The sequence below is a fragment of the Bufo gargarizans genome, chromosome 2, assembly GCF_014858855.1.
Source record: "Bufo gargarizans isolate SCDJY-AF-19 chromosome 2, ASM1485885v1, whole genome shotgun sequence".
NCBI classification, from domain to species: Eukaryota; Metazoa; Chordata; class Amphibia; order Anura; family Bufonidae; genus Bufo; species Bufo gargarizans.
The window spans coordinates 20,483,103-20,510,328 of record NC_058081.1 but is presented as its reverse complement, the minus strand read 5'-3'; the positions used below and the strand labels follow the sequence as shown (position 1 = coordinate 20,510,328).

The 27,226-nt window shown below is 43.8% G+C and overlaps 1 protein-coding gene and 11 non-coding genes across 12 annotated transcripts in view; 6 read left to right on the top strand and 6 right to left on the bottom strand.

Moving 5' to 3' along the window:
* The first annotated feature begins 789 nt into the window (after positions 1 to 789).
* TRNAS-UGA lies at positions 790 to 871 on the top strand. Its single transcript has one exon. It is a non-coding gene; the product is annotated as a tRNA-Ser (tRNA).
* Positions 872 to 1,168: 297 nt separating this feature from the next.
* Positions 1,169 to 1,240, bottom strand: TRNAQ-CUG. Its single transcript has one exon. It is a non-coding gene; the product is annotated as a tRNA-Gln (tRNA).
* Positions 1,241 to 2,307: 1,067 nt separating this feature from the next.
* On the top strand, positions 2,308 to 2,389 carry TRNAS-UGA. The gene has a single exon. It is a non-coding gene; the product is annotated as a tRNA-Ser (tRNA).
* Positions 2,390 to 2,686: 297 nt separating this feature from the next.
* TRNAQ-CUG lies at positions 2,687 to 2,758 on the bottom strand. Its single transcript has one exon. It is a non-coding gene; the product is annotated as a tRNA-Gln (tRNA).
* Positions 2,759 to 3,825: 1,067 nt separating this feature from the next.
* On the top strand, positions 3,826 to 3,907 carry TRNAS-UGA. Its single transcript has one exon. It is a non-coding gene; the product is annotated as a tRNA-Ser (tRNA).
* Positions 3,908 to 4,204: 297 nt separating this feature from the next.
* On the bottom strand, positions 4,205 to 4,276 carry TRNAQ-CUG. Its single transcript has one exon. It is a non-coding gene; the product is annotated as a tRNA-Gln (tRNA).
* A 1,066-nt stretch (positions 4,277 to 5,342) lies between these two features.
* TRNAS-UGA lies at positions 5,343 to 5,424 on the top strand. The gene has a single exon. It is a non-coding gene; the product is annotated as a tRNA-Ser (tRNA).
* Positions 5,425 to 5,713: 289 nt separating this feature from the next.
* On the bottom strand, positions 5,714 to 5,785 carry TRNAQ-CUG. The gene has a single exon. It is a non-coding gene; the product is annotated as a tRNA-Gln (tRNA).
* A 2,045-nt stretch (positions 5,786 to 7,830) lies between these two features.
* On the bottom strand, positions 7,831 to 7,904 carry TRNAI-AAU. Its single transcript has one exon. It is a non-coding gene; the product is annotated as a tRNA-Ile (tRNA).
* A 6,548-nt stretch (positions 7,905 to 14,452) lies between these two features.
* The window catches only part of LOC122925512 (extracellular calcium-sensing receptor-like), a 49,787-nt gene continuing 37,013 nt past the window's right edge, over positions 14,453 to 27,226 (top strand). Inside the window, exon 1 of the mRNA XM_044276866.1 lies at positions 14,453 to 14,511. Coding sequence (XP_044132801.1) covers positions 14,453 to 14,511 — 59 coding nt within the window. The remainder of the gene's footprint in view (positions 14,512 to 27,226) is intronic.
* On the bottom strand, positions 17,660 to 17,733 carry TRNAI-AAU. Its single transcript has one exon. It is a non-coding gene; the product is annotated as a tRNA-Ile (tRNA).
* Positions 18,406 to 18,487, top strand: TRNAS-UGA. The gene has a single exon. It is a non-coding gene; the product is annotated as a tRNA-Ser (tRNA).

Genomic DNA, 27,226 nt, shown 5'->3' with positions numbered 1-27,226 from the left:
CTTTTCCAGCTCCCTCTTTTACTATTCTACACCCTCTCCTCACACTTCAGACCCTGTCTCCCCTTTAAAATTACTTTCCACTCCTTTACCTATCACCATGCCTGTAGCTGCCCCAGATGCCCACATTCCTGTACTTGCTATGTTGTAAAGTACTCCCCCAAATACTGTATATTACTCCCCCAAATACTGTATATTACAATTGGTAACTAGGAGATTCCTTCCAACAAATTGGCTACTCTTACTGGGTAGACGTAAATTATGTAGCCTAAACCAAGCCCTCTCCGCCTTAACTTCCTGGCTCAGCTGCACTAGAATCAGAGGGGGAGAAAACATGGCTGCAGCCCAAGAAAAGAATATAGCGATTTTCTATTTAATTTGTCATGGTCTACAGTTGTGATATCAGATAAAAGAGGAAAATAAAAAAAGGAGATTAAGTTAGGTTTTGTTGGTTGTTCTTTTTTGGGTTTGGAGTCTGTGCTGGGTGTTACTTTAATTGATTAGTAAATTGAGACCTGGTGCAAGACCTCCTTTACCTTCTGTCACTTATCGTAGGAAGATTAACTGAGGCTCTTGGTACCACTTACGAAAGTAATATTTATGTGGCTTTCATTTTAAAGTTTGTCCAATCTCTAGATATTGACTGTCCAATGCAAAAACCGGCGTGGTCTTGCACAAGGAAAGGGGTTTTTGCTCCTTGAAGGCTAGAGGGGCTGTATAGGGGTAGGGTGATTGTCCACTCACCAATGAGGATGCTAGAAGCAAGCGTGACAGAAACTTTGGAGCAAATGTGCTGTGATGGCCGAGTGGTTAAGGCGTTGGACTTGAAATCCAATGGGGTTTCCCCGCACAGGTTCAAATCCTGTTCACAGCGTTGTCTATCTCTGTTTACCCTTTAATAAAATAGGGAGGCATTGTCAAGCTTATACTTGGCACCTTGGCTCCTGGGAGCATATGAGTCTCCTAAAGTGATTCTAACTTCACGTCTTGTCGTTCTAATTTTCAGTATTCTGTGAGCTGGTTACAAGCGAAGCAAATAGTTATGTCTTTTTTTCATTGTGAAATAAAATAGCTCGCACCTCGATAGAAATCTAATCGCAATGAAAAGTGGAGTATTGTGTAAAAACAAGCAATTTAACGAAAGTAAGAAAACACAAGAATTCAAAAAGATAGGTCCCACCGAGATTTGAACTCGGATCGCTGGATTCAGAGTCCAGAGTGCTAACCATTACACCATGGAACCCTCCACAAGAACTTGTTGCTGATGGATATCCGCAGCTTGTCAAATTGAACGTTGTTAGGGCCTACTTAGAGGAGACCGAAAATTTCAATTTACTCTTAGCCCATAGGCTAATGTACTAGAATACAATCCAATCCAGTGACTCAAGTTGACATCTCCTCTAATTGGAGAAGTTAACTTTCCATCTTTTCTTCTTCATCAGGCCCAGGCTGCCATGATAACTTCTCCTGACCATGACAAATCTCTGCAGAGTTTGCGGAGTAGACATCTTTAGCACCTTGCTTTTCCAGCTCCCTCTTTTACTATTCTACACCCTCTCCTCACACTTCAGACCCTGTCTCCCCTTTAAAATTACTTTCCACTCCTTTACCTATCACCATGCCTGTAGCTGCCCCAGATGCCCACATTCCTGTACTTGCTATGTTGTAAAGTACTCCCCCAAATACTGTATATTACTCCCCCAAATACTGTATATTACAATTGGTAACTAGGAGATTCCTTCCAACAAATTGGCTACTCTTACTGGGTAGACGTAAATTATGTAGCCTAAACCAAGCCCTCTCCGCCTTAACTTCCTGGCTCAGCTGCACTAGAATCAGAGGGGGAGAAAACATGGCTGCAGCCCAAGAAAAGAATATAGCGATTTTCTATTTAATTTGTCATGGTCTACAGTTGTGATATCAGATAAAAGAGGAAAATAAAAAAAGGAGATTAAGTTAGGTTTTGTTGGTTGTTCTTTTTTGGGTTTGGAGTCTGTGCTGGGTGTTACTTTAATTGATTAGTAAATTGAGACCTGGTGCAAGACCTCCTTTACCTTCTGTCACTTATCGTAGGAAGATTAACTGAGGCTCTTGGTACCACTTACGAAAGTAATATTTATGTGGCTTTCATTTTAAAGTTTGTCCAATCTCTAGATATTGACTGTCCAATGCAAAAACCGGCGTGGTCTTGCACAAGGAAAGGGGTTTTTGCTCCTTGAAGGCTAGAGGGGCTGTATAGGGGTAGGGTGATTGTCCACTCACCAATGAGGATGCTAGAAGCAAGCGTGACAGAAACTTTGGAGCAAATGTGCTGTGATGGCCGAGTGGTTAAGGCGTTGGACTTGAAATCCAATGGGGTTTCCCCGCACAGGTTCAAATCCTGTTCACAGCGTTGTCTATCTCTGTTTACCCTTTAATAAAATAGGGAGGCATTGTCAAGCTTATACTTGGCACCTTGGCTCCTGGGAGCATATGAGTCTCCTAAAGTGATTCTAACTTCACGTCTTGTCGTTCTAATTTTCAGTATTCTGTGAGCTGGTTACAAGCGAAGCAAATAGTTATGTCTTTTTTTCATTGTGAAATAAAATAGCTCGCACCTCGATAGAAATCTAATCGCAATGAAAAGTGGAGTATTGTGTAAAAACAAGCAATTTAACGAAAGTAAGAAAACACAAGAATTCAAAAAGATAGGTCCCACCGAGATTTGAACTCGGATCGCTGGATTCAGAGTCCAGAGTGCTAACCATTACACCATGGAACCCTCCACAAGAACTTGTTGCTGATGGATATCCGCAGCTTGTCAAATTGAACGTTGTTAGGGCCTACTTAGAGGAGACCGAAAATTTCAATTTACTCTTAGCCCATAGGCTAATGTACTAGAATACAATCCAATCCAGTGACTCAAGTTGACATCTCCTCTAATTGGAGAAGTTAACTTTCCATCTTTTCTTCTTCATCAGGCCCAGGCTGCCATGATAACTTCTCCTGACCATGACAAATCTCTGCAGAGTTTGCGGAGTAGACATCTTTAGCACCTTGCTTTTCCAGCTCCCTCTTTTACTATTCTACACCCTCTCCTCACACTTCAGACCCTGTCTCCCCTTTAAAATTACTTTCCACTCCTTTACCTATCACCATGCCTGTAGCTGCCCCAGATGCCCACATTCCTGTACTTGCTATGTTGTAAAGTACTCCCCCAAATACTGTATATTACTCCCCCAAATACTGTATATTACAATTGGTAACTAGGAGATTCCTTCCAACAAATTGGCTACTCTTACTGGGTAGACGTAAATTATGTAGCCTAAACCAAGCCCTCTCCGCCTTAACTTCCTGGCTCAGCTGCACTAGAATCAGAGGGGGAGAAAACATGGCTGCAGCCCAAGAAAAGAATATAGCGATTTTCTATTTAATTTGTCATGGTCTACAGTTGTGATATCAGATAAAAGAGGAAAATAAAAAAAGGAGATTAAGTTAGGTTTTGTTGGTTGTTCTTTTTTGGGTTTGGAGTCTGTGCTGGGTGTTACTTTAATTGATTAGTAAATTGAGACCTGGTGCAAGACCTCCTTTACCTTCTGTCACTTATCGTAGGAAGATTAACTGAGGCTCTTGGTACCACTTACGAAAGTAATATTTATGTGGCTTTCATTTTAAAGTTTGTCCAATCTCTAGATATTGACTGTCCAATGCAAAAACCGGCGTGGTCTTGCACAAGGAAAGGGGTTTTTGCTCCTTGAAGGCTAGAGGGGCTGTATAGGGGTAGGGTGATTGTCCACTCACCAATGAGGATGCTAGAAGCAAGCGTGACAGAAACTTTGGAGCAAATGTGCTGTGATGGCCGAGTGGTTAAGGCGTTGGACTTGAAATCCAATGGGGTTTCCCCGCACAGGTTCAAATCCTGTTCACAGCGTTGTCTATCTCTGTTTACCCTTTAATAAAATAGGGAGGCATTGTCAAGCTTATGCTTGGCACCTTGGCTCCTGGGAGCATATGAGTCTCCTATAGTGATTCTAACTTCACGTCTTGTCGTTCTAATTTTCAGTATTCTGTGAGCTGGTTACAAGCGAAGCAAATAGTTATGTCTTTTTTTCATTGTGAAATAAAATAGCTCGCACCTCGATAGAAATCTAATCGCAATGAAAAGTGGAGTATTGTGTAAAAACAAGCAATTTAACGAAAGTAAGAAAACACAAGAATTCAAAAAGATAGGTCCCACCGAGACTTGAACTCAGATCGCTGGATTCAGAGTCCAGAGTGCTAACCATTACACCATGGAACCCTCCACAAGAACTTGTTGCTGATGGATATCCGCAGCTTGTCAAATTGAACGTTGTTAGAGCCTACTTAGAGGAGACCGAAAATTTCAATTTACTCTTAGCCCATAGGCTAATGTACTAGAATACAATCCAATCCAGTGACTCAAGTTGACATCTCCTCTAATTGGAGAAGATAACTTTCCATCTGTTCTTCTTCATCAGGCCCAGGCTGCCATGATAACTTCTCCTGACCATGACAAATCTCTGCAGAGTTTGCGGAGTAGACATCTTTAGCACCTTGCTTTTCCAGCTCCCTCTTTTACTATTCTAGACCCTCTCCTCACACTTCAGACCCTGTCTCCCCTTTAAAATTACTTTCCACTCCTTTACCTATCACCATGCCTGTAGCTGCCCCAGATGCCCACATTCCTGTACTTGCTATGTTGTAAAGTACTCCCCCAAATACTGTATATTACTCCCCCAAATACTGTATATTACAATTGGTAACTAGGAGATTCCTTCCAACAAATTGGCTACTCTTACTGGGTAGACGTAAATTATGTAGCCTAAACCAAGCCCTCTCCGCCTTAACTTCCTGGCTCAGCTGCACTAGAATCAGAGGGGGAGAAAACATGGCTGCAGCCCAAGAAAAGAATATAGCGATTTTCTATTTAATTTGTCATGGTCTACAGTTGTGATATCAGATAAAAGAGGAAAATAAAAAAGGAGATTAAGTTAGGTTTTGTTGGTTGTTCTTTTTTGGGTTTGGAGTCTGTGCTGGGTGTTACTTTAATTGATTAGTAAATTGAGACCTGGTGCAAGACCTCCTTTACCTTCTGTCACTTATCGTAGGAAGATTAACTGAGGCTCTTGGTACCACTTACGAAAGTAATATTTATGTGGCTTTCATTTTAAAGTTTGTCCAATCTCTAGATATTGACTGTCCAATGCAAAAACCGGCGTGGTCTTGCACAAGGAAAGGGGTTTTTGCTCCTTGAAGGCTAGAGGGGCTGTATAGGGGTAGGGTGATTGTCCACTCACCAATGAGGATGCTAGAAGCAAGCGTGACAGAAACTTTGGAGCAAATGTGCTGTGATGGCCGAGTGGTTAAGGCGTTGGACTTGAAATCCAATGGGGTTTCCCCGCACAGGTTCAAATCCTGTTCACAGCGTTGTCTATCTCTGTTTACCCTTTAATAAAATAGGGAGGCATTGTCAAGCTTATCCTTGGCTCCTGGGAGCATATGAGTCTCCTAAAGTGATTCTAACTTCACGTCTTGTCGTTCTAATTTTCAGTATTCTGTGAGCTGGTTACAAGCGAAGCAAATAGTTATGTCTTTTTTTCATTGTGAAATAAAATAGCTCGCACCTCGATAAAAATCTAATCGCAATGAAAAGTGGAGTATTGTGTAAAAACAAGCAATTTAACGAAAGTAAGAAAACACAAGAATTCAAAAAGATAGGTCCCACCGAGATTTGAACTCGGATCGCTGGATTCAGAGTCCAGAGTGCTAACCATTACACCATGGAACCCTCCACAAGAACTTGTTGGTGATGGATATCCGCAGCTTGTCAAATTGAACGTTGGTAGAGCCTACTTAGAGAAGACCGAAAATTTCAATTTACTCTTAGCCCATAGGCTAATGTACTAGAATACAATCCAATCCAGTGACTCAAGTTGACATCTCCTCTAATTGGAGAAGTTATAACTTCTCCTGACCATGACAAATCTCTGCAGAGTTTGCAGAGTAGACATCTTTAGCACCTTGTTTTTCCAGCTCCCTCTTTTACTATTCTACACCCTCTCCTCACATTTCAGACCCTGCCTCCCCTTTAAAAGTACTTTCCACTCCTTTACCTATCACCATGCCTTTTGCTGCCCCAGATGCCCACATTCCTGTACTTGCTATGTTGTAAAGTACTCCCCCAAATACTGTATATTACTCCCCCAAATACTGTACTCCACTCCAGAAATAATAGTGTCTTAACTATAGTTACTCCAAAAGTTATAGTTTTATTCAGTGCCCCAGAAGGTTTTTCACACATGAATCTTTCCATTGTGTGCCCTACACAGTAATTTTGTCCCCTTAGTGGCATGAAGACGGTAATAGTGTCCTCTAAATGCCTCCACATAGGTGTCTAGTAAAACTTGAGTGCCTTTCCCTGTAAAGCTTTAAACGAGCCCCAATTAGCTACGTAAACACTAATTGGTATTATGGCTGGTTCTATGTATGTACTATTGCTAATGCTATGCATGTTTCAGAGCCTGTACTGTTAACGCTTTGATTTTATACAATTGGTAACTAGGAGATTCCTTCCAACAAATTGGCTACTATTACTGGGTAGACGTAAATTATGTAGCCTAAACCAAGCCCTCTCCGCCTTAACTTCCTGGCTCAGCTGCACTAGAATCAGAGGGGGAGAAAACATGGCTGCAGCCCAAGAAAAGAATATAGCAATTTTCTATTTAATTTGTCATGGTCTACAGTTGTGATATAAGATAAAAGAAGAAAATAAAAAAGGAAATTATGTTAGGTTTTGTTAGTTGTTCTTTTTTGTGTTTGGAGTCTGTGCTTTCTCCTTAGCTGGGGGCCTGTCCCTTAGATGTCAGTCTAATAGTACTGAACTGAAATACTTTGATTCCCACACTTCCCTACATGCACTGTATAGGAAAGCAAAAGCCTGATTTTGGATGCTTAGTTCTTTGTCATGTCTAGATTGCATAGCAGTGAGAGACATGACACAGAACTAAGCAGCTGGATGAGCTCAGTTTACTTGCATGAGCTGCTGCTTGTTTGGCTGTTAGGAGATGCAGGCTACCGGTGAGCAAATAGGAGCACACTTTGATAGATAGACACCCCCCAACTTCCTGTAGTCTGTCTCTCTGCTCCTGTGTTACTTGGGACAGAAAAAGCATGACAACAGGGGGTGAACCGCAGATTTAGTAGAAGAGGAGACATCTAGGGGCCAAAAGTATACACATACTTTTCTAGTGGAAAAAAACGCAGAACTGTGAACCTTACTTGCATAGCAAAGTTGCTAGATATCAAACATACTGCTATACTAACTCCTCTTTGTGTAAAAAGTTACACTCCATTTAATAACAACGAATTTCTAGCTGCCTTTATGTACTGTTCGCAGCTATTTTTTTCTCCCTTAGTCCTAACAGCAGCACAACAATGGGGTAACTCTGCCCGTGTGAAATGGTAGGACGGATGGAATTTAAATAATCAAATGACTAATTAATTGCTCTCTCCAACTACCATGATTGTGACTACAACCCCATTAATGCAGTATTTAATTATAAAGTAAAATAAGATAGGGAGGGTTACTTGTGATGATGTTAGGACTAAGGGAAAACAGACTAACGTAAGAAATCCAAACATTTCTTATGTTCTTCAGCATAAGGATATAGTGCTTTACATGAACACAGCGTGCCCTGAGATGGCACAATTCTATATGTGAGCAGAAATTATATGCATGCTATTTGCTGCCGCAATCCCGTAATTTGCTACAGTACATCTAAGCAGAATTTTACTTGTTAAACCACCTTTACTGCATAGAGGTGAAAAACAGTATGGCCCATACGGGGATCGAACCTGCGACCTTGGCGTTATTAGCACCACGCTCTAACCAACTGAGCTAACCGGCCAGGAGCTTCCAGCCTGCCAAGCACATTGAGCAAATGTCTCATTTCTATAGGTTTCTTCAATATTTTCTATTAGGCTTTTAATATTTTCTCTTTCTTTCTTTCTTTCTTTCTTTCTTTTCAAAATCTTTTTATTGATTTTGTAACAAAGATGAAAGTATACAAATATTGGTGCAGTAAAGTAAGTTTGTACAGTGGTATACATGCAAATTTGTACAAAATGATGAGGAGCAATTATATGACGCGAGTAAAATGCTAGTTGTTACAGTGTGAAACAAGTCAAAATTGGTAAGATAATACACATTAGTACAAACTCAGTAAAATCACAGCCCTTGAACCTTACTATCTGGTGCTTACGAGCTAGTAAAAGAAAAAACTGAAGATAACTGGTCGCCCTGAGGCTATTGCATATATGGAACGCTAACTTTGTGGGTCACCAGAGTAGCTGCAATGATTCTGTCTGATCTGGTGCCAGCACAACCATAAAGGTACCATCTATCAGGCTGGAGAAAGAAACTAAGAGTTAGCACCATACCTATGAATCTAATGATTTCCAAATAAGAAGGTAAGTAGAAATAAACTTAACTTAGAACAGTAGTTGGGGGGTGGAAGAGAGGGGAGGGGGATAGGGAGAGGGGGAGGGGGGAAGGAAGGGCAGAGGTTGGGAATAATGGGTTGAAGGTGAAGATGACACACACTATCTACCAGTACATGAGAGAGAAAACGATCATCAGGACCAGGACATATGAGTTAGCCTTCTGAGATTGAGCCGAAGTGACCAGGCATCCAGCCGTATCGCTGCGCTTGAATTTTGAGTTATAGGCAGGGGGAGAATTATACAATAACCACCAGTGAGTTACGACAAAAGAGAGGGGGGGGGGGTCCATTTTTTTGATCTGGTGTGTGGTGATGTAATCTTTTCTTGTTCTCCAAGGAGACCAAATTTCCATATACCTATAATGAGAGCGTGATTCTACCTTCCCTCTCCATTGGGAGATTGACAGGGACGAAGTAGACTTCCAATTAGAAGCAATTAACAGTCTAGCTGCTGATAATATTATATTCAATAGAGATTTTTTAAGGTTATCTAAAGGGTGCGATAATAAGAACAGGAGGGCTATCTTGGGGCATGTAGGGAGTAGATCTTCTTTTAATACTAATATGTCTCTAATTAGATTAAAAACCCTCTCCCAATATGTTTTAATTTGGGGGCATGACCACCAGATGTGTAGAAAGGAACCTTTCCCTATGAGGCATCTCCAACATCTGTCAGAAGTGTTGCTGTACATCAAGCTCAATCTCACTGGGGTTAAATACCACCTGGTGAGAACTTTGTAGGCGTTCTCTTGTATTGACACACATCTAGATGACAATCTAGGAGCGCTTAATATGGTTTGCGTTTCTTTTTCTGTGAATTTTAAGTTTAGATCCCTTTCCCATTCCTTTACGAAATATAAGGAGGAGGGAAGTTCCGATTGCAATAGGTTCTTAGAGACTATGGAGATAATCCTCGTAGGATATAGGGTTTGTGAAACTGGTTTTTCAAACCAGGATAGTGATGTGTTTTCTCCAATTTTCTTACAAATATGGCTTACAGTATTTTTCAGACAGGTGTATTGCACCTGGTTCAGATTATTTAACTGGAATTTCTTTATTAATTTCGTAGAACTTAGAAGGGTACCATCACTATCTAGGAGTTCTTCTATTGGAAGGGTGGAGTTTCGCAGTTGTGAGGGTAGAATATTAAAGCTCTCTATGTTAAGGCCAAGGCAATCTTTGATATTCATGAGGGGGGAGGGGAAAGACATACAATTATTTCTAACGTCTGGGTTGTTCCATATTGACAGAGTAGTTGAAACAAGAGGATCATCTTTATTCAGGAGTGTGGCTTTCCCTGCCTCAGACAGTAATAGAGATCTGATCGGGCAACCGATCAGTCTTTCTTCCAAAGAGATCCAGAATTTATGTTTAGGTTGCCTCAACAGGTCAATGACTCTATTGATGTGTACCGCTCTGTGATATCTTATGATTGAGGGAAAACCAATTCCTCATTGCATAAAGGGGAGAAGAAGGATCTTATTTGAGATTCTAGGTTTTTTATTCCCCCAAACATAAGAGGAGCAAATCTTCCTGAAAGAGTTGAAAAAGCTACTAGGCAGCAAAATTGCTGGTATAGATTTTAGCAGAGGGGGGAAATTGGTCTCATAAAGTTTAGCTAGGTCAGATGTGATGTATATACCAAGGAGTTTTATAGATGACTGCGTCCATTCAAATGGAGATATTTCCTTGAGCTTTTTTATAAGACTGGATGGGAGATTTATGTTCATTGCCACAGACTTTGGCAGATAAATTTTGAAGTTAGCGATGAAACTGAACTCAGTAAACACCTTAATAATGGCTGGAAAGGCCTGAAGCGGGTTGGAGACCATTAATAAAAGGTCATCAGCATATGCCGCTTGTTTGATCGCCAAACCTCCACAGTCCAATCCCTTAATCTCTTTGGACTGTCTGATAAACTGTAATAGGGGTTCTATTGTGAGGATAAAGAGTATTGGTGAGAGTGGGCAGCCTTGTCTCGTCCCATTGCTAATCTGGACCGGGTGGGAGAGGATGTTGTTTACTTTTATATTTGCGCTAGGGAAACCATACATAGAGAAGATGGCCTGTATGAAGGATTTGGGGAAGCCGAACTTAGATAAGGCGCTTTTGATAAAGGCCCAGGCCACACGATCGAATGCTTTTTCAGCATCTGTTCCCAGAACCACCAAAGGAGACCTGTTCTTTTTTGCTAAGGCTATAGTGTTAATGACTTTATAGGTGTTGTCCTTGCCTTCACGGTTAGGGACAAATCCAGTTTGATCAGGGTGCACCAGATCTTTAATTAAAGGTTTTATTCTATTAGCCAAAATCCTTGCGTAAATCTTTACATCAAGATTCAGCAAAGAAATGGGTCTGTAGCTCGAACATAGACCAGGATCCTTTTGTGGCTTGGGTATCAGGGTGATATGGGCATTAACAGTTTGTGGTAAAAACTCCTTGCCTAAGAGTGCAGCATTAAAGGAGTTGATTAGGTGGTGCATTAGCGTATCTTTGAATGAAAGATAATATAGCAAAGGGAGACCATCCGGTCCTGGGGATTTACCTTTTGGCATTTGTTTTAGAGTGTCAGAGAGTTCAGAGGGTTTAATTGGTGTGCATAGACCGGTGGCTTGTTCGGGAGTCAGGGAGGGAAGTAGAAGTTTATTTAAAAATACTTTGGTCCGAGCTGCTCTTTCTACCCAAGTGATTTCAGGGTCGGATTTATCTATATTGTAGAGAGCTGAGTAAAAGCCTTGGAAGGCGTTTGCAATCTCTGCATCATCTATTACTAGTTCTTTCTTATCGTTCAGGATAGCTGAGATCCTAGACTTCCTTTTAAGCTGTCTTATTAAGGCTAGCATAAATTTGGTAGGTTTGTTGCCATGGGCAAAAAACTTCTGCTTAAGGGCGAGATAAAGCTTAGCTGATTGCATATTTAGAAGTCCCTTAAGTTCATCTCTGGTTGAGGAGAGTTCTACCAGATGTTGATTTGATTGAGACTGTTCATGAGCAGTCTCTAACTTGGATATTTTGTCATAGAGCTCGGCTACTCTGGCAAATCTTAGTTTGTTAATATGTGAGGCTGTAGATATGAAGTCACCCCTGATGACTAATTTGTGTGCTTCCCATATTATATGTGGAGATATCATACCTGAGTCATTCAGAGCAAAATATTCTTTCAGCTTCTTCTCTATCCTATCTTTGACCTGTATGTTGTCCAGCAGCGTCTCATTTAGTCTCCAGACAGAGGTTCTGGGATTAGTGTTTGTTAATTTCCATGTGATGAAAATTGGGGCGTGGTCAGAGTGGACCATATTAACAATATGCATTTCAGTGCATAGATGTATTTCAGGTGTAGGCACCAGAATGTAATCTAATCTATGATAGGAATTATGAAGGGCGGAAAAGGAGAAATCTTTTTCCCCTGGTTTATTCGCTCGCCACACATCTATAAGATTGCTGTTGTGTATAAGTTTCTTTATGCAGTTAAGGGTTTTAAAAGAGACAGAGGATTTCCCTGATGAAGTGTCAAGTTTTGGGTTAAGGGCGACGTTGAAGTCACCTGCTAAGAATACTATACCTTCTCTAAAATCCTCAAACTTTCGCCAAGTGCTTTCAAACCAAATTTTTGGGGCAACATTAGGTGCATAAAGATTGGCGAATGTGTACATTTGGGAGTTAATAGTCCCTTTCACCAAAACAAAATGACCATTGGGGTCCGTTAATGTGTCAGTCATATTAAAGTCGAGGTGCTTATGGAAATCGATTCTAGTACCGAGTCTGTTTGAGTGTGTGGAAGAGCTGTGAAACCACTGGTTGTAGTAGGACCTAGACAGATTAGGGATCCATTTATTTTTAAAGTGTGTAATAGGATTACTTTAGTTTTTTCTTTGTGTAGAAAATGTAGAATCTGACTTCTCTTGGAGGGGTTTTTGAAACCTTTGACATTATATGTGGCTATATGAATGTCAGCCATGTTGGTGTCTGAGTTGAGAGGGAGCAGTACTTACATACCACTGGATGCCTGAGTCGACTCCGTTGCTATAATCTGGTGGAGAGGTAGTTGGTGTCATTGGTGCCAAGAGTTTGCAATTTTGAGGGGGTGGAAAAGGAATAGAATATAAGAGAAAGAACGTCAACACATATAATAAACATTGTATTAACAATCCTCTGCTGAGTAAGGGAACTAGGGATTTCTTTATCCCAATATGGGACCTCTTTAGGTCTGTACCTCTAGCAAAGGAAAGAAGTCCTAAGCCCTGGAAACAGTACAGGGCCAGCATGTGAGGCATTACATTAGACTCATGAGTGAGATAAAGAAGTGAGTGTTATCTATAGAGAAAATATAGGGCGATAACCAAATTACCCTGAGCATTGCCTGAGATCAAAATAGAGCATCAAGACTCCGCATTGTAACTAAGGTGTCACAAGCATAGATCGCTGACCACCCAGACCCCGAACCATCCCTGTATATGAATCAGGTATACCAATTACGAATAAAGGGGTTTAGAGGTCAAAAGAGAAGGGGTCTACGCCGTCAACAATCTAGTCGCCACCCTCAGACCGCAGTGTACGGAACTATATGATCAAAACATCTCTAAACATTAAGGAGAAGATTCAGTCCTCTTCAGGAATGATGCTTCTAGGAGTTAGTTTCCCATGCTTTTTCTTGGACTTTGAAGATTTGCCACCTCCTACTAATTCCTATGAGGTGGGAGGTAAGATATCCTGTGGGATAAGGACGTCGTTTGTAGCAGACCAGTCTGGGATATCCACATCTTGTATCTCTAGTGTTTCAAGAATATCTGGGCGGTCTTTAGGTGATCTCAGAATGAGCTTCTTCTCCTTCCAGGATATAAGCATTCCGAATGGGAAGAGCCATCTAAAGGTGATGCGTCTATTTCTTAAGTGGTCTGTGAGTGGTTTCAGGGCACGTCTCTTATTAAGAGTGGCAGGGGCAAGATCTTGAAAAAAGGGACGTAGATGATATTATCACTTTCTCTGGCTCTTTTCATTACAAGATCCTTCTGTGCGAAATTTAGCAGTTTGCAGATTATGTCTCTAGGAGGGTCACCCTGTTTGGGCCTAGGACGAAGGGCACGGTGAGCTCTTTCAATTATGATAGGGTCAGGATGTGCTTCACCCAGTAGTGCTCTGCAAATTTCTTTAACAGCATTAGGGATAGCCTCGTTAGCGACAGACTCTGGGACTCCTCTGATGTGTATATTATTTCTTCTACCTCTATTGTCCTGATCTTCAATGAAGTCATAAAGGTAATTTATGTGGTTTTGATAGACAGAGAGAGCAGTAGAATTTTTATTTGTGTATTCAGCAACAGCTGCTTAGGTGGACTCTAAAGCTTCAACACTCTGACCCACTTGTCTCATTTCTCGCTTTATTTCAGATAGTTCCTCTAAGACAGGATTTAATGCTTTCGATAAAGCTTGTGAGATAAAAGATCTGGAAATGGGTAGATCTGAGGCTGCCTCAAAAGATTCCTCTTCCTCACTTTCCCTGTCCTGCTGTGAATTTAGCTGTTTTTGTGGGTTGCCTTTGGGTGTAAAGGAAGGGATCCCTTGGTTTATAGTGTTCTTCTTCATCATGAATCTGTCTAAATCGGATTGAGAAAGCCTGTTCCACCCCCTTATATCTGCCTATTTTTACCATAAGTGCATTTGGACTTGCCCCTGTAGAGAATTATGATCACTTCTTCATCACGGGTTAAGAGAGAGTCACATCATAGAATAGAGGAAAGACTAAGCCCAGGTTCAAGCTTTTAAATCATTTTATGAATGTGGGAAACTACTGCTGTCATTTCAGCGCTTTATTCAAACTAGGTTACTGTCTCTTTAAATCTGCCGATTTCACATGGAAAGGCTCCTTATGTTCAGAATTCGACAGAGATACACCGAGGAGTAGTGAGGAGTTAAGTAACTACACTATGAGAAGTACCAGGGCCAGATCTAATACCGATGCACTGGAACACATCGCTGCAGCTGAGGTCCTGCGTGGAGCAACGGGGACCTATGTGGTAAGATCCTATAGCCCTTCAGTATACCGGATCGCAGAAGGCAAGGGGGGGTACCTTATTCTTGGATTCCGATGTCAGATAGTGGCTTATCTGCTGCCGACTGGTCCGGTGTTCGGATCCTCAAAATGGCGCCCGCTTGATGTATGTTGTTTTCCGGAGCGGTATCTCGCCGTCCTTGAAAGCCTGCAAGGGCTGCTTTGGAAACCAGGCTGTGAGACTCCGCTCGGCCGGCGACTGTGCAGGAATTATTCCGGCTGGTAGCGGCAGGTAGAGCCCAGCAATCGGCCGCGTCCAATACAAATCTAGGCCGTGGATGCACTTGGCCGCTAGGCCGCAGCTGTAGTTTAGGTCAGGAGCTGTTCTGCAACTCAAGGCAGGTCTCAAATTGAAATTGGCAGTGCCTGCAATCCCAAAATGTCTGGGATGAGATCTTTTTATGCTTGTCTGACTGTGGATGAGCTAGGATTGTCAACTCTTTCTTTCTTAACGTAGTCGTTTATACTAAGAAAATGCAAGGCCTCCCCATCAGGGAATCGAACCCCAGACTACCACATGACAGGCGGGGATACTTACAACTATACTAACGAGGAAATGCTGGTGGATGGGATGGGTCACACGACCCTGCATCAGGGGCCATTTTAGAACAATGGCATCGGCCTGGAGGTAGGAGAAACTGCTAACAAACAAGAAGTATGAATGTTAAACCGGCACAAATGGCTTGAAGCGCTGTATAAGAAAGCAAAAGCCTGATTTTAGATGCTGAGTTCTTTGTCATGTCTAGATTGCATAGCAGTGAGAGACATGACACAGAACTAAGCAGCTGGATGAGCTCAGTTTACTTGCATGAGCTGCTGCTTGTTTGGCTGTTAGGAGAGGCAGGCTACCGGTGAGCAAATAGGAGCACACTTTGATAGATAGACACCCCCCAACTTCCTGTAGTCTGTCTCTCTGCTCCTGTGTTACTTGGGACAGAAAAAGCATGACAACAGGGGGTGAACCGCAGATTTAGTAGAAGGGAGACATGTAGGGGCCAAAAGTATACACATACTTTTCTAGTGGAAAAAAACGCAGAAATGTGAACCCTACTTGCATAGCAAAGTTGCTAGATACCAAATATACTGCCATACTAACTCCTCTTTGTGTAAAAAGTTACACTCCATTTAATAACAACACATTTCTAGCTGCCTTTATGTACTGTTCGCAGCAATTTTTTTCTCCCTTAGTCCAAACAGCAGCACAACAATGGGGTAATTCTGCCCGTGTGAAATGGTAGGACGGATGGAATTTAAATAATCAAATGACTAATTAACTGCCCTCTCCAACTACCATGATGGTGACTACAACCCCACCCATGCAGTTTTTAATTATAAAGTAAAATAAGATAGGGAGGGTTACTTGTGATGATGTTAGGACTAAGGGAAAACAGACTAACATAAGAAATCCAAACATTTCTTGTGTTCTCCAGCATAAGGATATAGTGCTTTACATGAACACAGCGTGCCCTGAGATGGCACTATTCTATATGTCAGCAGAAATTATATGCATGCTATTTGCTGCCGCAATCCCGTCATTTGCTACAGTACATCTAAGCAGAATTTTACTTGTTAAACCACCTTTACTGCATAGAGGTGAAAAACAGAATGGCCCGTACGGGGATCATACCCGCAACCTTGGCATTATTAGCACCACGCTCTAACCAACTGAGCTAATCGGCCAGGAGCTGCCATACTGCCAAGCACATTGAGCAAATGTCTAATTTCTATAGGTTTCTTCAATATTTTCTATTAGGATTTTAATATTTTCTCTTTCTTTCTTAGCGTAGTCGTTTACACTAAGAAAATTTAAAGCCTCCCCGTCAGGGAATCAAACCTCGGTCTCCCGCGTGACAGGCGGGGATACTTACCACTATACTAACGAGGAAATGCTGGTGGACGGGATGGGTCACATGACCCTGCATCAGCGGCCCTTTTAGAACAATGGCATCGGCCTGGAGGTAGGAGAAACTGCTAACAAACAAGAAGTATGAATGTTAAACCGGCACAAATGGCTTAAAGCGTGCCTGAACCTTCACCAAAAACTGCAAACTATGCTGCTTCCTCATTGCCCAACAATTCTGTGCCCCCTATTTCTGCAGCTGCTGCTCCGCTATTTTCTGCTTTCTCCATAGCCGGGGGCCTGTCCCTTAGATGTCAGTCTAATAGTACTGAACTGAAATACTTTGATTCCCACACTTCCCTACATGCACTGTATAGGAAAGCAAAAGCCTGATTTTGGATGCTTAGTTCTTTGTCATGTCTAGATTGCATAGCAGTGAGAGACATGACACAGAACTAAGCAGCTGGATGAGCTCAGTTTACTTGCATGAGCTGCTGCTTGTTTGGCTGTTAGGAGAGGCAGGCTACCGGTGAGCAAATAGGAGCACACTTTGATAGATAGACACCCCCCAACTTCCTGTAGTCTGTCTCTCTGCTCCTGTGTTACTTGGGACAGAAAAAGCATGACAACAGGGGGTGAACCGCAGATTTAGTAGAAGGGAGACATGTAGGGGACAAAAGTATACACATACTTTTCTAGTGGAAAAAAACGCAGAAATGTGAACCCTACTTGCATAGCAAAGTTGCTAGATACCAAATATACTGCCATACTAACTCCTCTTTGTGTAAAAAGTTACACTCCATTTAATAACGAATTTCTAGCTCTAATGTTCGCAGCAATTTTTTTCTCCATTAGTCTTAACAGCAGCACAATAATGGGGTAATTCTGCCCGTGTGAAATGGTAGGACGGATAAAATTTAAATAATCAAATGACTAATTTACTGCACTCTCCAATTACCATGATGGTGACTACAACCCCACCCATGCAGTTTTTAATTATAAAGTAAAATAAGATAGGGAGGGTTACTTGTGATGTTGTTAGGACTAAGGGAAAACAGACTAATGTAAGAAATCCAAACATTTCTTATGTTCTCCAGCATAAGGATATAGCGCTTTACATGAACACAGCGTGCCCTGAGATGGCACTATTCTATATGTCAGCAGAAAATATATGCATGCTATTTGCTGCCACAATCCCGTCATTTGCTACAGTACATCTAAGCAGAATTTTACTTGTTAAACCACCTTTACTGCATAGAGGTGAAAAACAGAATGGCCCGTACAGGGATCGAACCCGCGACCTTGGCGTTATTAGCACCACGCTCTAACCAACTGAGCTAACCGGCCAGGAGCTTCCACACGGCAAAGCAAATTGAGCAAATGTCTCATTTCTATAGGTTTCTTCAAATATTTTCTATTAGGCTTTTAATATTTTCTCTTTCTTTCTTAACGTAGTCGTTTATACTAAGAAAATGCAAGGCCTCCCCGTCGGGGAATCGAACCCCAGTCTCCAGCCTTAACTTCCTGGCTCAGCTGCACTAGAGTCAGAGGGGGAGAAAACATGGATGCAGCCCAAGAAAAGAATATAGCGATTTTCTATTTAATTTGTCATGGTCTACAGTTGTGATATAAGATAAAAGAAGAAAATATAAAAAGAGCTTATGTTAGGTTTTGTTGGTTGTTCTTTTTTGAGTTTGGAGTCTGTGCTGGGTGTTACTTTAATTGATTAGTAAATTGAGACCTTGTGCAAGACCTTCTTTACCTTCTGTCACTTATCGTAGGAAGATTAACTGAGGCTCTTGGTACCACTTACGAAAGTAATATTTATGTGGCTTTCATTTTAAAGTTTGTCCAATCTCTGGATATTGACTGTCCAATGCAAAAACCGTCGTGGTCTTGAACAAGGAAAGGGGTTTTTGCTCCTTGAAGGCTAGAGGGGCTGTATAGGGGTAGGGTGATTGTCCACTCACCAATCAGGATTATAGAAGCAAGCGTGATAGCAGTTTTTGGAACAAATATGCTGGGATGGCCAAGTAGTTAAGGTGTTGGACTTGAAATCCAATGGGGTTTCCCCGCACAGGTTCAAACCCTGTTTACAGCGTTGTCTATCTCTGTTTACCCTTTAATAAAATGGGGAGGCATTGTCAAGCTTATGCTTGGCTTCTTGGCTCCTGGGAGCATATGAGTCTCCTATAGTGATTCTAACTTCACATCTTGTCGTTCCAATTTTCAGTATTCTGTGAGCTGGTTACATGCGAAGCAAATAGCTATGTCTTTTTTTCGGTGTGAAATACAATAGTTTTCACCTCGATAGAAATCTAATCGCAATGAAGAGTGGAGTATTGTGTAAAAACTAGCAATTTAATGAAAGTAAGAGAACACAAGAATTCAAAAAGATAGGTCCAATGGAAAGAACTTGTTGCTGATCCATAACCGCAGCTTGTCAAATTGAAGGTTGTTAGGGCCTACATTGAGGAGACCGAAAAAATTTCTATTTACTCTTAGCACATAGGCTAATGTACTAAAATACAATTTAGTCCAATGATTCAAGTTGATATCTCCTCTAATTGGAGAAGTTAACTTTCCATCTTTTCTTCTTCACCAGGCCCAGGCTGCCATGATAACTTCTCCTGACCATGACAAATCTCTGCAGAGTTTGCGGAGTAGACATCTTTAGCACCTTGCTTTTCCAGCTCCCTCTTTTACTATTATACAACCTCTCCTCACACTTCAGACCCTGCCTCCCTTTAAAGTACTTCCCACTCCTTTACCTATCACCATGCCTGTAGCTGCCCCAGATGCCCACATTCCTGTACTCCACTCCAGAAGTAATAGTGTCTTAACTAGAGTTGAGCGGACACCTGGATGTTCGGGTTCGGCAGGTTTGGCCGAACTTGAAAAAAAAAATTGGTTTCAGGACCTGAACTTGAACCGAACTTGACCCCAAACCCGAACCCTATTGAACTCAATAGGGACCCGATCTTTTGAACACTAAAATTGCTGTAAAAATGTCATGGAAAGAGCTAGAGGACTGCAAAAGGCAGCAAAATGTGCTTAAGAGCATGGCAAATGCTCTACAAACAAATGTGGATAGTGAAATGAATAAAAAAAAACATAAAAGTCCTTAAAAAATAAAAATTAGGTATGATGTCGGAGGAAGAGGTTGAGGAAGTGGTGAATTGGTGGATGTGGCGGTGTAGGCTCACGTGGTGGTCTAGGTGGAAGCGGCGGCGAAGGAGGAATAGGTAGCCAACACAGATGTGTGTTATTTTGCATTTTTACATAGGGGTATCCCTCAAAATATTGGGACATATAAAAAAAAAAAAAGGAATAAGTGCACTTGAGTACAAGGATGGATGGTTGAGGCTGTTAGAACTGTCTATTCTGCACAAGGTACAGACAAATCTTGTGGGATCCAGGCCTGGTTCATTTTAATGAACGTGAGCTTGTCCATGTTGGTTGTGATCAGGCTGCTGCGTCTGTCTGTAATGATGCCTCCTGATGTGGTAAATACACGTTCAGAGAGTACACTGGCTGCAGGGCAGGCCAGCACCTCTAAGGCATACAGGGCAAGCTCTGGCCATGTGGAGAATTTGGAGACCCAGAAGTTGAATGGGGCAGAACCATAAGTCAGTACGTGTTGGCGTGTGCACAGATACTGTTCCACCATGATGTTCAAATGCTGCCTCCTGCTAACAAGCTCCATATCAGCAGTTGGGGCCGGTTGTTGCGGCGAGGTGACCGCTGGCTGTGCTGTAGTTGGTGGTGAAGGTCTGTCGCTGACCGGATGAGGAGGTGGTAGAAGAGGAGGAGGAAGCCGAGTAGGAAGAGGAGGCAACAGGAGGCAAAGAATGATGCCCTACGATCCTTGGCGGCGGAAGGACGTGCGCCAAATAGCTCTCCGCCTGGGGCCCAGCCGCCACTACATTTACCCAGTGTGCAGTTTGGGAGATATAGCGTCCCTGGCCGTGCTTACTGGTTCATGTATCTGAGGTTAGGTGGACCTTGCCACAGATAGCGTTGTGCAGTGCACACTTGATTTTATCCGATACTTGGTTGTGCATGGCTCTCCTGGAGAAGTAATGGCGGCTGGGAACGACGTACTGTGGGACAGCAAGTGACATGTTTGAAGCTGTCCGTCTCCACCAGCCTGAATGACAGCATTTCAAAGGCCAGCAGTTTAGAAATGCTGGCATTCAGGGCCAGGGATCGAGGGTGGCTAGGTGGGAATTTACGCTTTCTCTCAAAGGTTTGTGAGATGGAGAGCTGAACGCTTCCGTGTGACATGGTTGGAGATGCTTGGTGACGGAGGTGGTGTTGTTGGTGGAACATCCTCTGTTTGCTGGGCGGCAGGTGCCAACGTTCCTCCAGAGGCGGAAGAAGAGGCCGAGGCAGCAGCAGAAGAGGGAGCAACCTTTCTTAGTTTTGAAGGTGTTTACTCCACTGCAGCCCGTGTCTCGCATGTAGATGCCTGGTCATGCAGGTTGTGCTAAGGTTCAGAATGTTAATACCTCGCTTTAGGCTCTGATGGCACAGCGTGCAAACAACTCGGATCTTGTCATCAGCACATTGTGTGAAGAAGTGCCATGCCAGGGAACTCCTTGAAGCTGCCTTTGGTGTGCTCGGTCCCTGGTGACGGTGGCCAGTAGCAGGCGAACTGTTTTGGTGACGGCTGCTCTGCTTTTGCACCCTGCTCCCACTTTTGCTACGCTGTTGGCTCGGTCTCACCACTGCCTCTTCCTCCGAACTCTGAAAGTCAGTGGCACAAACTTTATACCACGTGGGGTCTAGGACCTCATCGTCCCCTGCATCGTCTTCCACCCAGTCTTCCTCCCTGACCTCCTTTTCGGTCTGCACACTGCAGAAAGACGCAGCAGTTGGCACCTGTGTTTCGTCATCATCAGAGACGTGCTGAGGTGGTATTCCCATGTCCTCATCAGGAAACATAAGTGGTTGTGCGTCAGTGCATTCTATGTCTTCCACCCCTGGGAAGGGCAAGGTGGATTCCCTTGGGAAACCCTGCCAGTAGAGTCTTCAAACAGCATAAGAGACTGCTGCATGACTTGAGACTCAGACAGGTTCTCCGATATGCACGGGGGTGATGTGACAGACTGATGGACATGGGTTTCAGGCGCCACCTGTGCCCTTTTTGCAGAAGACTGGGTGGGAGATAATGTGAACGTGCTGGATCCACTTTCGGCCACCAAATTGACTAGCGCCTGTACTTGCTCAGGCCTTACCATCCTTAGAACGGCATTAGGCCCGACCAAATATCGCTGTAGATTCTGGTGGCTACTGGGACCTGAGGTAGTAGGTTTAGTAGGACGTGTAGCTGTGGCAGAACGGCCACGTCCTCTCCCTGCACCAGAGGCTTCACCAACACCACCACCACGACCATGACCGCGTCCCTTATTAGATGTTTTCCTCATAGTTAGCGTTTACAAAGCAAAGTAAAAAGTGGTTAAGTATGTTAAAAATAATTAAGGGTATTGCACTAATTATTTATTTTTTTAACTCTATATGACAGCAGTATTTGTGGCCTAAATGTGACACTCACTTATGCACGTCTTATCCCAGATATGCAGTATATCAGAGGCTGTTTTCACCCCAGTATGCAAAATCCGTATTATGGCCTAAATGTGACAGTCACTTATGCTTGTCTAATCTCAGATGTGCAGTATATTAGAGGGTTTTTTCACCCCAATAACCAAAAAGCCCTTATTTCTGGCCTAAATGTGACAGTCACTTATGCTTGTCTAATCCCAGATGTGCAGTATATTAGAGGGTTTTTTCACCCCAGTATGCCAAAGCCGTATTTATGGCCTAAATGTGACAGTCACTTATGCATGTGTAATCCCAGATGTGCAGTATAATAGAGGGTTTTTTCACCCTAACCAAAAAGCTGTATTTCTGTTCTAAATGTGACAGTCACTTATGCATGTGTAATCCCAGATGTGCAGTATATTAGAGGGTTTTTTCACCCCAGTAACCAAACAGACGTATTTCTGGCCTAAATGTGACAGTCACTTATGCATGTGTAATCCCAGATGTGCAATATATTAGAGGCTTTTTTCACCCCAGTAACCAAAAAGCCGTATTTATAGGCCTACATGTGACAGTTACTTATGCTTGTCTAATCCCAGATGTGCAGTATATTAGAGGGTTTTTTCACCCTAACCAAAAAGCTGTATTTCTGTCCTAAATGTGACAGTCACTTATTGTCTAATCCCAGATGTGCAGTATATCAGAGGCTTTTTTCACCCCAGTATTCCAAAGCTGTATTTCTGGACTTGCAGACATGCAGATAGCCTGTGCTGGTGCAATATCATTGCATATGGCTGCCGATCATGTATTGATATTGACAAACTGAAGAAAAAAAAGTTTGTTTTCAGCAGTAGTTGGCTCAGGGCAGTCTTAAAAAATTGTGCACTGCACCCACAAAACACATTTGCTGTAGATCGCTGAGTACAAAAAAATGTTCTTGATAAGATTTCTCCCTAATCTCTCCCTCACAGCAGCTGCAGCCTCTCCCTACACTAATCAGAGCAGAGTGACGGGCGGCGCTACTGTGACTCCAGCTTAAATAGAGGCTGGGTCACATGCTGCAGTTAGCCAATCACAGCCATGCCAATAGTAGGCATGGCTGTGATGGCCTTTTGGGGCAAGTAGTATGACGCTTGTTGATTGGCTGCTGTGCAGCCTGTCAAAAAGCGCCATAAAAATTGCGGAACACCGAACACGAACCCGAACTTTTACGTAAATGTTCAGGTTCGGGTCCGGGTGCCGAAAACCCTAAAGTTCGGTACGGACCCGAACTTTACAGTTCGGGTTCGCTCAACTCTAACACTGAGAAGAAGACAAAGCTTCAAGATTGCTTGGAGCCCGGTAGAGTTGCAAATTTAATCAAGATTCAAACCAACCAGGGCCCAGTCTCTTCATCAGGGGTTTCCAGTCATCATGGAATGGAAATAAATTTTATAATAAAAATTAAATTTTTCCTAACACAGGATGAGGACATCCTGTGGTGTACGGGGATGGAGATGGTCTTCCCACACAGATGTCTCAGAAATGAACCGCGGCTCCCAAAAGCAGCTCCTGGGAAGATCATCCTTCATCTATTCGCCCCACTTTATTTTGGAAGTGTGTAGAACCTGTGTGGGACCCCCACGCTGCAGATTGATCATGGAGACACCAAATTTTATAATATATATTGAATACATTTCATAATAAAATGTTTGAAAAATGTTATAATAACAAAAAAAATAAAAATTGGGGATAGAATCGGCCAGTCTTCAGTTTATTCAACGACGTGGAGGGTGTTGCGATGGAGAAAGTATTCCAAAAAACTATTGCTCTACACCTGGAGCCGAATCCTGTCAAGATTGATGCAAGTGTATGAAGTATGTATCCACTGGACTCTGGGGTCGAGTGGAGGGTGGACCATAGGCGCAAAACACAACCAGAGTTTGTTTCAAACCAATAGGTTTTTTTTATTTATTTTTTTTATTATTTTTGTTATCGTGACAACGCGTTTCGGGGTTCTGTGGACCCCTTTTTCAAGTCGGTGAGTGCTGCTGATGGAAGTTGCGCTGCTCCCAGCTTCCGCACGTGCCAGAAGCTGGGAGCAGCGCAACTTCCATCAGCAGCACTCACCGACTTCAAAAAGGGGTCCACAGAACCCCGAAACGCGTTGTCACGATAACAAAAATAATAATAAAAAAAAAACTATTGGTTTGAAACAAACTCTGGTTGTGTTTTGCGCCTATGGTCCACCCTCCACTCGACCCCAGAGTCCAGTGGATACATACTTCATACACTGACCCAGACGGCGGCCTGGCCCCCGCCAAAGGTGAACACGGACGTAACCGGCAGCACCAACCAGCAACACTTAAACCACTCCTACTCGCCTCCAGTACAGTTGCACCGAACATTAGGTGCAACGACAGCAGGTGAGCAACACCATTCTTCCTGAATTGGAAGCCTGTTCTGAACCTACTCACCCTATTAGCGCCTTTTTCCTCCTTTGGCCACTTCTTTCAAGATTTATGCAAGTGTAAGGTATTGGCTGCTCATCCAGAAAGATACTTCTGGGGGAACTGTAACGGATCTCCTAGAACCCCGACCGGGTACCTCCGTTGATAGATGCTCCTAGTGCTTCCCGAGGACACCAATCACTCCGCTCTACACCAAAACCACCACAGGGAACAGGAACAGCTCTTACAAGAGCTAATAATATAGCCAGGGGAGTATAGCAAATCTTCAGCATATAGCAATCCCCAGTGTCGATCAGTTACCCAAACACCAACCTCAACATGATGAAGGGTAAAATAGGAACTCTTTATTGAACACACAGCATTGACTAATATACACATGACATACTGAGGACATGACATAGCAGCCAGCATACAGTTTAAACACAAAACTAACCTTATTGAACAAACACAATGTCATTGTCTATGAAGCAATTAACAAACACACTGGCATTGTCTTTGACGCAATCAACAATGAACATGCAAACAGATATCTTCACCCCCTCCATAATAAATGAATGGGAAGAGGAGACACATGTGATGGGATTATCTCCTGAGTGTATCATAGGAGTCGGCTGCTATTATAATCAACTATCTTAATCCCATCACTAACACAATCAGTGGGAGTCTCAGTGCAGAGTTAACCCTTTTTGTGTTGCTGAATCCACACCATGCCTTTTTAATGGGCAATACGAAATATGTGGCATATAAATTACACACATAAATCAGTGTTCATAGCTCCTTGTAACCCCAAAAGGTCTGAGGGGGTCTCCAAAGTTCTCGGTCCATAGTCTGTAGGAAGGAGGCTGGCCCTCAGGCTTCTCCAGCAGCCCCAGTGACGGTTCAGTCCGTCACATTTCTCCCCTCCCAACAGTAGACTAACCAGGTACATGACCTCCTGTCGGTCGGTGCCTGAGTTAGTCGAGTAGCCCATCCATAAACAAACACTGGTTCTGTTGAACTCTGGGGCCTGGCTCTGTTCTGTATGTCCCCAGCTGTTGAGTGGGCATCTGCTACTCCTTGCTTCAGTGTTGTTCTCTAGCTTGGAGCTGTAGGTCTTTGGTGGGCAGAGGCTGACTACGCTCTGCCCAGATGCCAGCTCTTCCGCTGGGGTAGCCAGTGGGGAGTCAGGCTCTGGACAAGAGGATAGGGAAGGGCAGAGGCCGACTGCGCTCTGACCAGATGCCAGCTCTTCTTCTGAGGTAGCCTGTGGGAAGTCAGCCTCTGGACAAGAGGATAGGGGAGGGCAGAGGCCGACTGCGCTCTTCCCAGATACCAGCTCTTCCGCTGGGGTAGCCAGTCGGGAGTCAGGCTCTGGACAAGAGGATAGGGGAGGGCAGAGGCCAACTGCGCTCTGCCCAGATGCCAGCTCTTCCGCTGGGGTAGCCTGTGGGGAGTCATTCTCTGGAGCAGAGGATAGGGGAGGGCAGAGGCCAACTGCACTCTGCCCTGATGCCAGCTCTTCCGCTGGGATGGGGTCAGGGAATTCTGCCCCCAGGATCTTGTTGCGGATCAGCTGTGGAGAGGAGGGATTGTTTACCTCCTCCTCCTGGCATTACTGCGGGGTTGGTGGGGGGATCCATACCGGCCGTCCAGCATCCTGGTAGGCCTGGTGCAGAGACTGCAGTCCCATCTTCACCATCGAGTTAGGGGTGCTGTCCCCCTGTGGTTGGGAAGAGAGACCGATTGTCTCCTCTCCTTTCAAGGTACACTGCCACTGGGGAATGGAGACGATGCTCTCCACTCCCTGCAAAACATACTGCCGCTGGGGACAGGACCGACTGTCCCTACTCACTGAAACTCCGGCTGCCGCTGGGGATCTGGGCCGACTGCCCAGCATCCCTGTAGGGCCGGTAGAGAGATCTCGGTCCCATCTCCACCTGCCATATGGGGTTCCCCCCAGGACCAGTCTATGAGGTGCCCTACCTCTGTAGCTGGTACTGAAGCAGGGGATACTTCAGTCGGGTCTTCCCAGTAAACCTCCACAATATCCTCCCAGCTGAAGGGCTCTGGACCTGGGTCTGACACTGCTCTCTCGCTGAGCCCTCTCACTGGAGTGGAACAGCTGCTGGTAGTCCTGTTCCAGCTTCATCTCCTGGGTCACCAGGTGGACCAGGTCTTACTCAATTTTGTGAGTGTCGTCCCAGTCATACCTGCTCTGCCACCACTCAAAGAGGTCCCTGAACCGGGCTTGTGTAGGGCTCCCAAACTCCAGCTCTGAAAAAGTCTCCCATAATAAGCCAGGACCATTAAACTCCTCTCCCTCTGTGCCCCATACCACCAGAGCGCCTGGTAGGCATCTTCCAGCCACAACTCCTGCCATGTTAGGTGTTCCAATTCCTTTACCCATTCCTCCCCGGGCTGCTCTCCCAGAAATGGCATCCGCAAGGCTACTCGCTTCTGCAACCGCTAGTCTTCCGTGGGGAGTCTCTCGTCCCACAGATACTCCACAATACCCAGTGCCTGGTATCAGATGCCGTTGCAGGCTGTATCTTGGTCATCCATGACACCCTCATCGTACGCCACTGCTCTAGCCAGGGGCGCTGTACGGATACTATCGTTGCCCTCAATATGTTCCACGAACGGTGTCTCCGAGCTGCTCCTCCTCGCAGTAGGATGCCATCCCACTGCTTGCCACCAATGTAACGGATCTCCTGGCACCCCGACCTCCGTTGATAGATGCTCCTAGTGCTTCCCGAGGACTCCAAGCACTCCACCTGACACCGTAAGCACTGCAGACCCCACAAACCGCTGAAGCTTGGTTGAGGTCTCACTATCTCCTACCCACCCTGGACTTACGACAAGGCTTC